At 55.4% G+C, this 11,654-nt stretch overlaps 1 protein-coding gene across 1 annotated transcript; it reads right to left on the minus strand.

The window, feature by feature from the left end:
- Nucleotides 1-454: 454 nt before the first annotated feature.
- On the minus strand, nt 455-7,722 carry NFKBIE (NFKB inhibitor epsilon). Its single transcript, XM_082639288.1, has 6 exons — nt 6,667-7,722; nt 4,244-4,346; nt 3,334-3,556; nt 2,061-2,149; nt 1,727-1,966; nt 455-1,040 (listed from the first exon to the last, which is right to left on the minus strand). Exons 1-6 carry the CDS (start codon nt 7,032-7,034, stop codon nt 975-977), a joined length of 1,089 nt encoding a protein of 362 aa, XP_082495414.1. The 5' UTR covers nt 7,035-7,722; the 3' UTR covers nt 455-974.
- Nucleotides 7,723-11,654: the final 3,932 nt, after the last annotated feature.

The following is an 11,654-nucleotide window of genomic DNA, read 5'->3' on the forward strand; positions in this document are numbered from 1 at the left end:
TTTTAATGGCTGCCTCACTAGACTAAGTCTCCAAGTGGCCAGAAACTGTTTTATTCCCACAAATTCTATCCCAGCATAGGCCTGACCTAATAGGTGCCTCAAACATACGTGGAATGAGAGAAAACAACATACGAAGCCACGCTCCCTCGTGTCACCCTCCACAGGCTAGCCCTTCTCTCCAGGCTCCTCTAGGGCCGTGGTGAGGCCTCCCACTTGCATCTTCTCACTCCTCTTTCTCTTCCTCCATCCATCTGCATTTCCACAGAAGGGGCAAGGGTCTGTGCTGGACAGAGAGGCCTGAGGACCATTAGCCTCCCTACCCTCCCTACAAGGCCCTACCCTGCTCAAGTGACAACTTCCTTCCCTCTGCCTCCACAAGGTCACAGGGCAGGCCTGTCTCAAAATCCCCAATGCACACAAACAGGCACACACACAAAACAACTTGGGGCGGGAGTGGGGTGGGGGGGTGTTTAAAAGTCTCTGCTGTTTTAGTGTCATGTTCTTGAAACTTCCCCATCCCCAAAGGCTCAGTTCAGGGCCTTCTGTGTGAAGTCTTTAAACAACAGTGTTTCAAAGTCCTCCTCAGCAGTGAGATGGAACCCTTCAGGGCCCTGCTCACTCACAGTTCAGTGTCTCTCCTCACTCAGGAGAGTCCATGTTGCCTACCGGCTGGCAGCTTCAGGCTGACCCCACGTGGGTAGAGACAAGAGCCCCGCCATCTTCAACAGAGGTAAACAGGCTTCGCCCAGGCTGCCTGGGGCTTTGGGGGTCCTTCCATCCACCTGGAAGCTCTTCCTTCCAGACTGGCTCTCTTACTTGCGGTCCCTCCTCTCAGCTCGGGACTGTGCTGGCCCCAAGCTCTGGCCTCAGCAGTCCCCAGGGCACATGGCCTGGGCCCAGACTGTAGCAGCTATGGCTCCAGCTTTCAGATGGGAAGAGGTGGAGCGTCCAGGGCCCTAGAGCCTGTCCCGGCTTCAGTCAGCACACAGCAGTGGCTTCCCGGAGATCTTCAGATCATCAAAGGGCAAAAGGGCAAAGGGCTGAGGAAGAGGATGGAGAGAAGCAAGATCAGGGCCCGTGGACAAAGGCAGCGGTGGGGGAAGGGGGCTGGGAGACCTATTGGGCCCTTTCCTCCCCACCAAGTGTCGTTGAAGGACATCAGGGAACAAATCTTCCTACTAACCCCCAAAACAGTGGTCCCCCAGGGCTTCTAGGGCCTGTTTTTGTTTTTATTTGGGGAGGAGGGTGTTGGGAAAGTGTACTCACAAAACACTTTGAATATTTTTTTACATCAAACATTTAAAAATGGGAAAGATGCTACAGAAAATCTAGGTTTCATCTCTCTTAAAAAATTCCAAGACCTGGGAATACTGGGCCCACATTCCTCCTCTGCAAGTATCTGCTGAAGCTGAGTAGAGTGACCTTCAGACAAGACTGTCTGGTCTCCTGCAGGCACCACCACCTGGCTCTCTTACACCCAGCCTGCTTCTCTGATGCACTTTAGCTGCACGGCTCCTGTAGGAGTCCATGTTTGGGCCCCTGGTCCTGACCAATTAAGAACACAGACTGCGAGAGGGGCAGAGGCTTGCCCAAGGTCCCACAGCTGGTGAGCGGCAGAGCCGTGATTTACACCCTGGGCTCCTAACTCCTTGGCCCTTTCAGCTATTACAGCGCCTGTCTCCACAAGGGAGGTCCTGGACAGCAGAGCTGAGTGTCCGCCTCTTACATCCTCGGCCAGGTCCTGGGGAGTCTCGTCCTCCACGTTTCTTAGCAGGGAGTCGGCACCTGCCTCGCACAGGGTGGATGAGATGCTGCTGAGGCCCCGGCCCGCGGCGAGGTGCAGGGGTGTGCACCCGTTGAGCATGCGGGCGTCCACCCGGGCCCCAGCCTGGAGGAGGAACTGCACCAGACCCCGCTCGTGGGTCTCCACGGCCAGATGCAGCGCTGTCTTCCCGCTCGTGCCCTCCTGCGGGGGAAGAAGGGTGTCAGCCAAGGCCCTCAAGAGAAAGCATCCCGGGCCTGGGCCCTGGGCTGGGCAGCACCTTGATTGGCTGCCTCACCTGTGCGTTGATGTCAGCTCCGTTCTGCAGCAGCAGTTCCATGAGTGGCCAGTTCCTCTGCAGGGTGGCGATGTGGAGACAGGACAGACCTGGGAATGGGGTGAGGGTGGGGGCTGCATCCACCAGCTCCGCTCTCTCTCCCTTTCTTCAGGGGCCTCCCTTACCCCTCAGTCCCAAGGGACCCCCTGCCCACTCAGTGCCTCTGATCACAGGACTGTTAAAACACAAACCCAAAAACCCCCTCAAAAGTCTGGGGGGAAAGGAACTCAAAAGTTTCCACCTTTTCAGAGTCATGTTATTGAAACTTTCACGCTTCAGGGGTCAGGTTGCTGAGTGACACCCCCACACACACACCGTCCCCCAACACACACACCCTCCCCCATGCACACACACTCCCCCAACATACTCCCCTCCCCCATACACACACCCTCCCCCAACACACCCCCCTGCCCCATACACACACATACACACTCCCCCCATACACACACACACACACACACACACACACAGTCACTCTTTTTCTAAAACTCTACCTGCCTTCAGGCCCCTTCCAAAAGCCACCTTCTTGAGAGCTCTCTGGATCCTCAGGCCCCAGCCCCTCCCCAGGGGTCACCTCCTCCCATGAGCTCCCCTAGCCATTTTGCTAGTTCCTTCCTGGCCTGGGCCCCTCTCTGCCCCTCTCTGCTTAGAGAACTAGATTCAAATTCACACCCCTCACCTCTTTCAAATCTCTGCTCAAATGTCCGGGCTCCACGAGGGTTTCCCCGACCACCCTGTTTAAAAATCACATCACCTCCCCCCCCACACACTCCAGTCCCCTCACTCGGCTCTGCTGTATCCACAGCAGTGACTGCGCGTTAACCTCCTAGAGGACTCACTTCTTACGTTTATTGTTTGCCTCAGACATTCTCTGTTTTGCTCACAGATGCAAGCCTGGCTCCTACAATAGTGTCTGGCACACAGAAAGCCCTCAGTACATTTTTGTTGAATGAATTAATGAGTTCATCTAATCTCTATTAAACTGAATATCTTGAGGGGAAAAGTTTAGCTCTCTGCTTAGCATACAGTAAGTTCTCAATAAATTCTAAATAGAACCCATTCACTCATTCATTTGTCCATTCATTCTTTCTTTAAGCAAAGGTATTCTGAGTACCTATGTGCTTAGAACTGGAGATGCATCATCAATGGACAAGCTGTGACCCTCCCTTCCCTAAGAGCGGGGTCCCTGTCTCCTGTCCCCTACTCATCTCATGGGCCCTGAGGCTGCCCGCACCTTGCCAGTTTTGCAGCTGGAGGTCCAGGGAGTGAGGCGGTCCTCTGCCTGGCTCTGGCTGCCCTTCTAGCAGGCAGCGGGCGCAGGCCAGGTGCTGGCGCTGGCAGGCCACATGCAGGGCCGTGTCACCGTGTCGGTCCTGTAGCACCCGGCTGGCCCCCTTCAGCACCAGGGCCCGAACTGCACCTGGCTGGTCCAGATGTACGGCCAGATGGAGTGCTGTCTGCAGGCACAAAGAGAGGGTCACAGGGCCACTGCAGCGTGCTCCCACTTCCAGGAACATGCTAGCGTGGGCACAGAAATTGCCAGAGGCCAGCACCTTCTTTGAGGACTGCTTATAAATGCTATGGTCCTGGTCTTCCTTCTGTTACCCCCCACCAAGTTCTTGGGACCCCAATTCTGGAGGCAAGGTAAGGGGAGTGGGCCCCTGCTCTCCTTTTAGGTCGCCTAAGCCCCCGGAGAAAGGATGGAGTGGGGGGCAGGGTCTAGTATCTCACCTTCTGGGGAGACCTCTGTTACCTTAGGTGATGGGGAGAGTTGGGGGGAGGAGACAGAGGCACCAGGCAGTCTCCACCTGGCAAACTCCTCCTTGAATGCTCCATGCAGAGTCACCTCCCGTATTAAGCCTTCCCTGGCTGCTTCCCACAGACATTGGTTCCCACAGCAGCTGGCATGCATCTCCATCACAACTCTCATCACCATGCTGTGTAATTAGGTATCGACACGAGTCCCCTAGCCCAGGCTTGAGCACCTTGTGGGCAGAGGCTGTCCTCTCTGCATCCTCAGCTTCTAGCCCAGTGTCTGGCATGTGACTTCCTGAGGGAGCAGCCTAAGGATGCTGTGCTGCTACTGGGACAGACACCTACCTACAGACATAGGTATCTGGGCTCAGCCCACTCTCTCCACCCACCTGGTAAAGGTTGTTCTGAATGTCCAGGACCTCCTGAGGCAGCAAAGCCAGGCAATAGAGCAGCACAGCCGGGGCCTCGTGAATCACTGCCAAGTGGATCAGCCTGGGAGGAAAAGGCAAGGTTTGGGGTCAGGGCCCAGGCCAGAGAGAGTGGGCTGGGGTCCTGGGGTTAGAAGGAACACATCAACATCTAAGCTGCCACCCGTACGGTAGGTGCGGGAAGTGAGAGTTTGGGCCAGGAAGTGAGGGTTGGTGCGGGAAGCCAGGATCCTGGGGGTGGGAGCTCCAAGTTCCCAACTCTGGCCTTCAGGAGGGCCTTGGCTGAGTGAGAGTGCGGGCAGGGTGCTGACGGGACAAGGTCCTTCCTGTCCAGCCTGCCCACACCCTGCTCCCCTCTGGCCCCAGGGCCCTGCCAGGCAGCTGCAGGCTCAAAGCCAAACTGAAAGCTGCTGGGGTAGTGCAGAGGTGGTTTCCAGGGCTGGGCTCCCCATCTCTGCCCGCCTCAGCGGGGAGGACAGAGAGGGCAGGGGTGGGATCACTCCCCTCCCCCCTCAGAAACACATTCCGAGACAGAAGCTCTTGGAAGAGGAGCAGGAAGCAGGGCAGCACCCTGTCCGGCTGCCCTCCACAGGGCGGCCAGAGGGCCACTCTTCAGACAGCAGGGCGTGGGAGGGGCCTGACCTAGGGCCCCCGCTCCCGTGCACACCTCCGAGGGGAGGCCTGGCAGTGCAGAAAATGTGTGCTTGGTGGGGGATAAAGAGCCGTAACCTGGAGGGCGGGGGGTGGCTAGGAGGGGAAGTTCCAGCCCTGGGGTTTCCCCACATCAGGTGGGGAAAATGAAAGCCAGAGCTGGAGGGTCTAGGCCAGGGACAGCTGCCTCGGGGCATTCGACAGGGGGGTAGCTTGGCTGAAAGGCCCGTCTGGGCTGGGGAGGGGGCTGCTCGGGTGGGAGGGGCGCTGGCTCTGGTGGCAGGCGAGGCCCAGGAGAGAGTGACGGAGGGAGGGAGGGAGGAACCGTGCTGGAAATCCCCTCGGCCAGGGCCTGCTCTCTGGTCACATTCCTGCAGCCACCTCCCTCTCTCCCTCAGTCTCCCCTCCTCCCACTTCCTCTTCCCATTTCCATATGTCCCACAGCCCAGACACCTCCGGAGGGAAGAAGGTGCCCCCTCCTCTCAGGGAACCCCCAGGGGAGTCTTGACACCTCTCCCGCCAACCCCCCTTGGGTCTAGACACCACATCTGTCTTTAACTAGAGAAGGTCAAGGCAGGGGCTGGGAGGTTAACAAAGGAGGGCAGGCTCAGAAGCCACTCCCTGGGTCAAAGGTCAGCCATAGGTATTCTGCACAGAGCCCGCACAATCTTGGTTGTGGGCCTGAGGGCTGGTGATTTGGACACAGAGTACAAAAAGGCCTAGGGTCACCCAATGGGTCCAGAGACTATCTTTGTCAAAGGCCACCCAGGACCCTTGCATCTCCAAAAAAGCAGGTCAAGACAGATATCTCCTGCCTCCTCAGCCCCATTCATTTCAGCACCCCAGATCTGGGACCCCAGCCCCCCTCCACTCTGTTTCTCACCCCCCGCAAATCTCAGCCACCCCCTCTCCTGTCGGTGTTTTCTTCTTCCCGAGGGGCAAATCCTCAACTGGCCAGTCCCTGCCACATAACTGTCTCTTACTTCAACTGCCCCCCAGCCCAGTCTCCACCAAGCTCCACCTGGGCCTGGGGAGGAAGGATGAAGTAAAGGGGTCACACAGGACAGTGAGGGGGACTTGTGGGGCTCAGGAGGTGGAGAGTGTCGGTAAGGCTGACTCTAGCCCTCACTTCCCCTTTCTCAGCAGAGGAGGAAGTTAGCTGGGGCAGCCAGCCGCCTGTCTGTCTGCTGGGGCAAGAGTGCCCCAGCCTGGCTCACCTCCTCCTCCTTAGGGCCAGCCTCAGCAATGCACCCTGGCAGCACCCCCAAGCCCAGCTTCCTGGGCCCACTGGCAGCCTGTAACTGGCCCCTCTTGTTCCTTGAGACCGGGCATTCTGAGGTCAGAGGCCGGGAATCCCAGATATTGAGCAAACAAGGATGCCCTGTCTCCCAGTAAGGAAAAAACAAAACAAAACAAAACTGAGCTGGTCAGGGGAATTTTCTCTTCCTAGGGATGGGTTACTGACAGATTTCCAAGATGATAGCTGGGTTTCCAGGTGCCTGGTAAGGGCCCTGCCAAAAGGTGGGGCAGGCAGATGATGCCAGGTCCTCTGGACTGGCTACAGCTCAAAAATGGGTTGAGAGTTAAGTTTGAAAGAGAGAGTGGGGACGGCCCCTTCCAGAGCTGGTGCCTTGAGGGATTCTCACATAGGGGGTTGCGGCTCCTGGGGGAGGCCCCGAGTTACCATTGGGAAGCAGGAAGGGATCCTGTCTTAGCCTAGCCCCCATACTCACGTGTCTCCGTCCTCGGAGATGTAAGTGAGTGCTTCCAGCTGCTGAGGGCTCAGCGCCCCCGCGGCGGGAAGCGGCGAGTCTGGGGCTGGGTCCTCGGTCTTGGGGTCCCCCAACAAGGACAGGGGCTCAGTGAGCGATGAGGAGCCATAGGTAGAGTCAGCCCGCTCCCCGTCTGTGTCTTCCTTCTCCTCTGGCTCCTTGGCGGTTCCCGGAGGATGAGTCCAGGGCTGGGGGCACCCTCCGTCTGAGGGACCAGAGGCTGGGGCCGGGGTAGGCTCGGGCAGAGAGCGCAGAGAACGCAGAGACTCGATGCCCGAGTCATACTGGCTCTCATCCGTCTCGTCCGGCCCCTTCCGCGCCTCCGACATCCCCGCGGCGCCGGCCCGCCGGGGCCCGGTCCGAGCAGGAGCCGACTCCGCGCCGCCTTTCCGGGTTGCAGGTCCGCCTTGCAGAGCGGGTGCTGGGCCCGGAGTGGCCTCCTTCCCGGGCTGCGGGGGCCCGAGGGGTCGGCGAGAAGCGTGGAGAGGCTCGGAACGCTGGCGGGGTCCTCGGCATCCGCTACTCCGGGCAGCTGGGTAGCCCAGTATGATGCGCTCGCTCGCCCCGCCCTCAGGCTCCGCCCCCGGCAGGCGCCGCGCTTCCGGACCGAGACCCCGCCCTTCGGAATCCCCCTTACCCCGCCCTCTGCGTTGGCTCCGAGTCAGGGGTTCCCCGGTCCTGACTCACTCGTGCGTTAATTCACCCATTCATTCATTCATCCAACCATCCATTCACTCTTTCCCCCTTCCTTCTTCATTTCATTTATTAATTCCGTTCATTCTTTCTTTCCTTCACTTCCTGTTTCTTCATTCATTTCCCCCATTCATTCATTTATTCTTTTTTTTTTTTTTAATGCTTCCTAGGATCTTTTTTTAAAATTATTTATTTATTTAGGCTGCACCGCGTCTTACTTGCGGCGCGCGGGATCTTCGTTGTGGCACTCAGGGTCTTTAGTTGCAGCATGCAGGCTTCTTAGTTGCAACATGCGGACTCTTAGTTGGGGCATGCCAACTTTATGCGGGCTTCTTAGTTGAGGCATGCATGCGGGATCTAGTTCCCCGACCAGGGATCGAACTGGGCCCTCTGCATTAGGAGCACATAGTCTTACCCACTGGACCACCAGGTAAGACCCCATTAGTTTGTTTTTAAAGGAATATTTATTAATCATCTGCACAAGCTGGGCGTCCTCTGGGGAGGGCACGTGGGAGGTGGGACGGGGAAGCGTTGCTACCTGTCTCCTGACCATTGCTCTCAATTTCTCTTGCTTTTCCAGGAGACAAAGGGGACACCCATGTCTTTAAAGGAGAACTTCTCCCTTTGGGTCCTGGATAGAGGGTCTCCTGTGTCAACTTCCCAGATCACATAGAATTGGACATGAGGATGTGCTTTTTTTTAAAAAAATTATTTATTTATTTTTGCCTGCGTTGTGTCTTGGTTGCTGCACGCAGGCTTTCTTTTTAGTTGCGGCGAGCAGGGGTTACTCTTCGTTGCGGTGCGGTGCTTAGGCCTCTCATTGCGGTGGCTTCTCTTGTGGAGCACTGGGCTCTAGGCGCGCGGGCTCAGTAGCTGTGGCGCACGGGGCTTACTTGTGCCGGGGCATGTGGGATCTTCCCCGACCAGGACTCAAACCCATGTCCCCTGCATTGGCAGGCGGATTCTTAACCACTGCACCACCAGGAAAGCCCAGGATGTGCTTTTTGAAAGCGTTTTTTCTCAGGAACACTGTTGTCTAAAAAAGCAGAGGGGTCATTCCTCACAGGGATGAAACAGTGGCCTCGGGTGGTGACATCTGGTTAGGGAAGTTTAGTTCCTCATGGTGGGACCAGGATGGGGAGGCCCGAGATATGCTGGGCAGCACTCTGCTGAGGTTCCCTCTGCAGCCCCAGCCCCAGCACATCTTTCCTCCTTCCCCATCCCTACTTCTCCTTGGGCTAAGGAGGCTGTAGGCAAACCCCGCTCACGTGGTGAGCCCCAAATCACTGCCCCATGATTTATCCCCTACCCCAAGTTCCAGCAATGCACTTAGAAGGTCATGCCCAAGAAAACATCTCCCTTTTCCATCTCTGGCATTGGGGGAAGGAAGCTGGGGTGTGCACGGGCAGCTACTAAGCAGCTTCCCTACCACCATCCCCATGAAACCTCATTTTATTCATTCATTTGAAAAACATGTATGGAGATTCTCCTAAATGCCTGACATTGTTCTCCCTGCTGGAAGCAAAACCGAGTATCACAGTAACAGTAATAACCAACAACCCCCCTCCTCCACAAAAAAAATTGTCCCATGGTTCCAGCCTTCAAAAAGCCCCCTCAAAGTTACAACACAGAGTGATTGGGCTAAGATAGGAGTGAAAACAGGGTGCTAGAAAGGCACAGCATGGGGCCAACTACCCAGTGGGGTGAGAGGGAGGGGAGGTTCCATTTGAACTGGAGATGGGAAGGGAAGAGGGCTGGGAGAAGTACCTAGTCTCTGTTTGGGGAGGGGGTGAGTGGATGGAGAAGAGAGGGGGAAGGGCAGAAGGGAGGAGATGACCCACTGCTCTCCATCCCCGCTGATGACCAGAGTGGGGAGGATGTGTTGAGCATGAGGCAGTGAGGAGCCGTGAGGGGAAAGCCCAAGGAAATTGAGGCATCTCCTTCCCCTGGAGTCAGTGTGACTTCAGATGTTCTCAACTTCCTCCCCTGACCTGTTCCTCTCCCAACCTCAAAGGCTGGAGCAAAAAGTACAACCCTAAACACTTGGGTTCAAAATCACCTCCATTTTAAAGTTGCAAGCTGAGTCCCAGAGAGGTGAGTTGGCTTGCCCAAGGTCAAACAATCTGAAAGTGTAGAGCTGCGTTTTCCTGTTCCTAATCCAAAACTTAAAAAATGTTTTCAGTGAAACTTTCTTTCCTTTTTGAAGATCTAAGGGGTTGGGGACATCTGAGCTCTCTGCAAGGACACAAGAACTCAGGAGTGTGCAGGGACCGCCTCTCTCATACGTACAGAGGCTGATTTTAAGGAAAAACCTACCCCAATCCAGTCCAGTGTCTGGCTCTAAACCGTAACAGGTGTTTGGCAGCCCCTTTTCTGGCCACATGAGGTCAGCATTGAGTCACTGACTACTTCCAGAATCTAGCCTGCACTCGGACAGGAAGCCCTTCTGGGGAAAATTTAGGAATGGGAACAGGGACCATGGCAGCGTCATCTGGAAAGATGACCTGGGAACTTTGACTCCGGTCACAGCATGGTCAGGGTCCTGACTTCACCCCCTCAGCTCCCATCTTCAATGCTGGGCCCCTCCAGTCCTCTTCTCTGTTTTCTGGTTCCCTCTATCGTGCTCCCACTTCCCATCTATGCCCACTCCAGCCAGGCTCATCTTCAGGAAACAGGCCCAGTTGCCAAGGTGACCAGCCGGTTAGCTGGCTCCTTCCACAGCCCCCTCCTTTCACCCCTCTTTTCTCTGGGCTTCCAAGGAGGGGGCATGTGTGTGTATGGAGAAAGGAGAGGTGGTCTTTTATCTCTTGAGAGCTCTGGAGTTGGCCCAAAGAAGTTGGGCTACCTCTCTTCCAAAGCCCCCTGAAATGGAGTCAGGAAGGCAGTGGGGCTGGGGGACAGGAGGAAGATTAGAACAACTAAATGGGGAATGTGAAGATCCTATATGGGTTAGGAAAGGCCAGGGTTAGGACCTCTGCTCTCCATCTGCAGTAAGCACTGAACTAGGTGGAGTGAACTGATAACCAGAAGAAGAAGGGTTGGAGTTAGCTGTAGGCAGGACTTCCCAAAAATCATGGGTAGGAGAGAGACACTGGAATGAGCCACCAAGTGAGATTCTTCCTCTGCCAACGGGGATGAAGGAGAACCATGCTTTTTGGGACCACACCCTTCCTCTGTTTTGGCAGGGAGGATGGACTCACTGACCTGGGGAGGATCATGTAGGCTGGATAGTTCTGAAGTGACAGGCAGGCTGAACCCCCTTCACCTTCCCTGGAAAGGGAAGAGTAGGAAAATGGAGGCAGGACCAGGAGTGGGAGGTGGGTGTGTGGGTGGAGGCAGAGGCTCTTCTGTCCCAGATGAGAGGCAGGACCATCAGTGGGCTTTTCCTCTATTCCCAGAGATCAGATATCCAGGCTTTGCCTCAAGCTGACTCCTGCCCCCCAGAGATCCCTATGGAAAGGTCTGGATTCTAGGACCACTCTTTGAGTACTAGCAAGTGACCTTGAATAAGTTACTAACCCTCCCTCTGCCTTGGTTTCTTGTGGGTAAATGGGGAAAGTCACTATATGTCAAAGACTCTAATGTAACACATGACACACAACAGGATTCCGCAGTGACTGTGCACACACAGATTGATCAAGTGTAGCCTTTATCCTATTCTAACATAATGATTGGTTTCCATGTACTCCTTCCCCATTAGACTTTGTGCTCCTTGAGGACAGGAAATTGTATTTTTGCATTTCTGTCCAGGGCACACAGTAGGTATTTAATACCTTTTTTTTTTAAGTTACATGTGATTTTTTAAAAAATATATTTATTTTATTTATTAATTGAGGCTGCGCCGGGTCTTCATCAGGACATATGGGATCTTTAGTCGAGGCATGTGGATTCTTAGTTGTGGCATGCACGTGGGATCTAGTTCCCAAACTAGGGATCAAACACAGACCCCCTGCATTGGGAGCATGGAGTCTTACCCACTGGACTACTGGGGAAGTCCCTTAATACCTGTTTATTGAATGGATGCATTCAGGAGTGAATGAATGGCAGTTTCCTTTCTGCCCCTGAGCGGGACAGGGAAAAGCACTGTGGGTGGATGGCATGAAGGGACAGGCGACCTGCAGTCACTCAGCCTGGCCTGTGGCCTGTGACTCTGCCTCCTACACCCACAGAAGAAAGTCAGAGACTTAGAGATTGTCCAGTCAACTTTCTCACTGCCCAGATGAGGAAACTAAGGCTCAGAGAGGGGAAGGCACTTG

Source organism: Mesoplodon mirus (assembly GCF_964341445.2).
Source record: "Mesoplodon mirus genome assembly, chromosome: 12".
In the NCBI taxonomy this organism is placed as follows: Eukaryota; Metazoa; Chordata; class Mammalia; order Artiodactyla; family Ziphiidae; genus Mesoplodon; species Mesoplodon mirus.

Excerpts from the sequence above, each read along its gene's own strand:
- NFKBIE (XM_082639288.1), bottom strand. The coding sequence starts at position 7,034 with ATGTCGGAGGCGCGGAAGGGGCCGGACGAGACGGATGAGAGCCAGTAT. Across the intron at positions 4,347-6,666 it reads ATCTCCGAGGACGGAGACAC|GCTGATCCACTTGGCAGTGA; the intron begins GTGAGTATGGGG and ends TTTTCCTCCCAG. Across the intron at positions 2,150-3,333 it reads CCAGCTGCAAAACTGGCAAG|GTCTGTCCTGTCTCCACATC; the intron begins GTGCGGGCAGCC and ends CCCCATTCCCAG.